The following is a 3,889-nucleotide window of genomic DNA, read 5'->3' as shown; positions in this document are numbered from 1 at the left end:
GCGAAAAGATGGAGTTTCATTTTGAGCTTAGTGTAATTTGAGAAAGGATTAAATATATTTATGTGAACGAATTTCGTTCACCCTCTATAAATTTTTTATTTATTTTTCTTTGTAATGTTTAAATTATGTTTTTATTTTTTTTATTTTTTTTTAAAGATGTAGCAACTATGAAATTTTCGTAGTTATTGATTTGAGAAGTTACGTGATATTTTTTATTTTTTTAAAATCATCATTTTTAATATCTTTTTATTCTTTTAGTTATTTATCTTTTATTTTAAAACTTTTTTATTATTTTTATTTTATATTTTTAAAGTACCATAATAAACAATAAATTCTTTGTTAAAAAACTTAACACTGCTATATTTACAAAGATGGATTTAAATTCAAAATTTTCAATTAATTAGAAGATATTTTTCCAATTCTTCAATAAAATGTGAATAATGTTACCTAGTTGATTATTATCAGAACCATCACTTAATTCATTCACCAAATGGGAAATTGGAATAAAATCATTGTGTAATGTTATCTTTTGTAGAAATGTTTGCATGGCGAAAATTTTACACCATTTTTTATTATCTGTTAAATAACAACAAAAAAAAACATCTATAGTAAAACAACGTATCCAAATGTTTTAACAAAAAAAAAGCATATTTAGTAAAACAATGTTTCCAAATGTTTTACCAAAAAAAAACATATTTAGTAAAACAATGTTTCCAAATGTTTTAACAAAATAAACATCTCAAGTAAAACAATGTATCCAAATGTTAAACATAGATTTATTCAACAACATATCTGTTAAATTTATGTTATAGCATATTCTCCTTCTCTTCCTATTCTATGTCCTTTCTTTTTCTTTCCCTTTTCCAAATGTATCCAAATAAAATAAAATGATATGCAAATGCAGAAGACAAACAATGTTTGCAATACATATACACACACTATTAAGTGTTGAAATAAGTTCAGCATATTACATGTGTATTGTGTAATCTCTGTTCCAGTGTTCCCTTAGCAATATATGTCTTTGAACCAGACTCTGGTGCTCATCTACATCCACACCTTAATGCAGTCTTTCTCTTTTCAGAACCATCTTTACAAGCTTCACGTACCTTATCCCATGCAAGAAAATATACAGTATGGCTGTTTACTATGTAATAAAATAATAGATACACTACACAAACATATCTATAATTTCTATAAGTCGGCCCCGCTAATCCAGTTTGAGACCATTACTGTGGTTTTCTTGCATTGATGGAGTAACAGAATCTATGAGGAAGGATTTTAAAATCTTATACAGTTTCTTGGGTTTCTCCATGTTGATTGCATGCCCTGCATTCTTAACAACAGCTAGTTGTGCATTCTCTCCCAGATGCCTGCGCATCAGAAGAAAGAGTTCAATGTAAAGTTATATCAGTCAAGTGCAAAACATGACAAAATGACGGCGAGGAATTGTAGAGGCGTTTTGACGATAACATCAAAAGTGCGATAAATTACCTTTTCAGTCTGTGCGCTAATTCCAGTGGGAATACCTGGTCCTGTTCTCCCCAGATTATTAGTGTAGGCTGCAACATTGCAAAACTGTACCTCTTAAGATGTTATTATAATTCAAGAAATCGCAAAACTTAGTGAAACTAAGTCATTCATAAAGTAAGGTCATGGGAAAAAAGAGAAACCTGGGTAATCTTAGGAAGATTAGACAGTTTTCTATCCTTATATAATGTTTCAATTAGTTCCTTCTTCTCCTGCCGATATTCAGTGCACATCACCTGCAAGTAAAACCAGTTTCAGAAACAAATTTCGGAGAATTGAAATGGCCATACTTGTGTATTCACATAAACGGACGGACAGTGAGGCAGTGTACAAACAGAGTCAGAACTTATTTTCAGCTAAAAACTAGTAAAAATAACAACAATATACTTAGATTATCCTTTGAGGGATGAGAAGTCGCAAGTATAAAATTGAAACACATCAATAATTACTCGTATTCAAAACTAAATGGTTGGACTCAAGTCGTTAATAAAATTCATTTAGAACAAATCTAACGGGAACCCGAGTTTGAATCCTGACTACAATAATCTTTGATTAGACTTTACTTATCTCCCAACCAAGCTTCGGATTACTACGGCCCCTTCCCTCAAAACCGGGTTAAGACCAAAACAAAACTCAATCTATTCAATAATACCAGGTTCTAAAACACAGATACTACTTCCTAAACAAGATCCAAATTCATTCATTATTTAAATAACTTAACCTAAATTAGAAATAAAACATCAAAATCATGATCAATCATGCTAAATTTCTAAATAACATCAAAACTATATCCCCTAATAATCATAAATTTTATGATCAAAATACCAATAAAACTGAACTCAAGCTTTAATATAGAGAAAAAAGCACTCACATCAATGAAATCAGTGAGAAAACAAGTTGGCATAACATTAATAGGTTTAACAAACGCAAGCTGAACAAGCTGCTTCATCTTTTCAGGAGTCTGTGGAATCAAAATAGTAGCAGCTTCATCAATACTCTTGACTCTAAACAAACCTTCCTCCATATCCTTATCTTCCAAACAAACCCCCGCACAGCACATCACAACTTTCCCCACACGCTCCGGAAACTGCACCGCCAAACTATACCCTACAAATCCACCGTAACTAATACCTACGACGTTCATTAATCGAACACCGTGAGCCTCCATTAATGCGGCAACGCACTGAGCCTGAAAAGCTTCGGACCGATCGGGTTGAGTTGTGTGTGATTCGCCGAAGAAAAGCAGGTCAGGGACGTAGACGTTGAAACGACGGGTGAGCGGTGAAATGAAGTCGTTCCATTGCCACATTGCGTTGGCTCCCATGCCGTGGAGGAGGAGGAGAGAAGGTTTGGAGTTTTTGTGAGTTTTGGGGATCCAACAGTGCATGATTGTGCCGTGGCCGAGATCTGTGGTGGTTGATTTGAGGCCGGCGTTGGAGAAGGAGAAGCGGTAGCAGCGGTCACGGTAAGCGGTGAAACTGAAACACCCCGCCATAGTAAACTCACAGTCAGAGCTAAAGCTATGCAAAAATTTGAGTGAACAGTTGTGTTCTCAATTATTGCTTTTTTTTAATTGAATAAAAGTCTTGTCATTGTTGCATAACAAAAAGTCTTCGTCATGAATAAAAGTCAATTTAGTAGTTCAACAAGTATTATTTTTTAGCGGTCATCGAAGATATTTATGGATCTTTAATTCCCATAAAAACTCCACAAAGAAAACGAACTTACCTTAATTTGGTATAGTTTTAAAAACTTTCTATTTCAAATGAATGATATAACTTAATTGGTAGTGTAGTGACTGTGTTTAGCACGAGGTCACATGTTTAAATCTCATCTTTCTTAATTTTAAAAAAAAAATCTTTTTTTTTTTTGTGTGTTTACCCTCATTTATTTTATTTTAAAATAGTACTTTTTATTATTTATATTTTATTTTTCAAAATTTTTATGAAATTATTTTTAATAATTATTATATTATTTATTTTTAATGTATTTTTAGTCTAAAAAGAATCAAATGTTTTTATTCTTATTATTATTACTATTATTCAATATTAGTTATTTTTTTGTTATTATTATGACATAAAATATCAAAATCATCGAATCCAATCTTTATTATTACATTTTAAATAGGTCATGAATCCATCCAGATTCATTAGCTTGGTTACAAAGAAATAAATCATATCAAATCAAATCACATACAAACCTTCATAATTCGAAAAATTCAATAGAATTCTTGATCTAATGTTTACACTATAAATAGGATGTATCACTAAAGTTGTTTCTTTTCACATCGAAGAACAACAACCACCAAATTCTAAAACCATAAACTTCAGATGTCCCTGCAACCAAAGTTTCAGGGAGCAAT

At 31.5% G+C, this 3,889-nt stretch overlaps 1 protein-coding gene across 2 annotated transcripts; it reads right to left on the bottom strand.

The window, feature by feature from the left end:
• Positions 1 to 915: 915 nt before the first annotated feature.
• On the bottom strand, positions 916 to 3,140 carry LOC127105313 (uncharacterized). 2 transcript variants are annotated; one of them, XM_051042490.1, is made up of 4 exons: positions 2,399 to 3,140; positions 1,671 to 1,763; positions 1,492 to 1,575; positions 916 to 1,370 (listed from the first exon to the last, which is right to left on the bottom strand). In XM_051042490.1, exons 1-4 carry the CDS (start codon positions 3,020 to 3,022, stop codon positions 1,335 to 1,337), a joined length of 837 nt encoding a protein of 278 aa, XP_050898447.1. In that variant the 5' UTR covers positions 3,023 to 3,140; the 3' UTR covers positions 916 to 1,334. The 2 variants fall into 2 exon arrangements, with proteins under 2 accessions (XP_050898447.1, XP_050898446.1); XM_051042489.1 differs by having other exon boundaries at positions 1,492 to 1,559.
• Between the last annotated feature and the right edge of the window lie 749 nt (positions 3,141 to 3,889).

Source organism: Lathyrus oleraceus, chromosome 7 (assembly GCF_024323335.1).
Source record: "Lathyrus oleraceus cultivar Zhongwan6 chromosome 7, CAAS_Psat_ZW6_1.0, whole genome shotgun sequence".
Classification (NCBI taxonomy): domain Eukaryota; kingdom Viridiplantae; phylum Streptophyta; class Magnoliopsida; order Fabales; family Fabaceae; genus Lathyrus; species Lathyrus oleraceus.
Note: the sequence above shows the minus strand (reverse complement) of the source record. Positions and strands in the feature narration are given on the sequence as shown.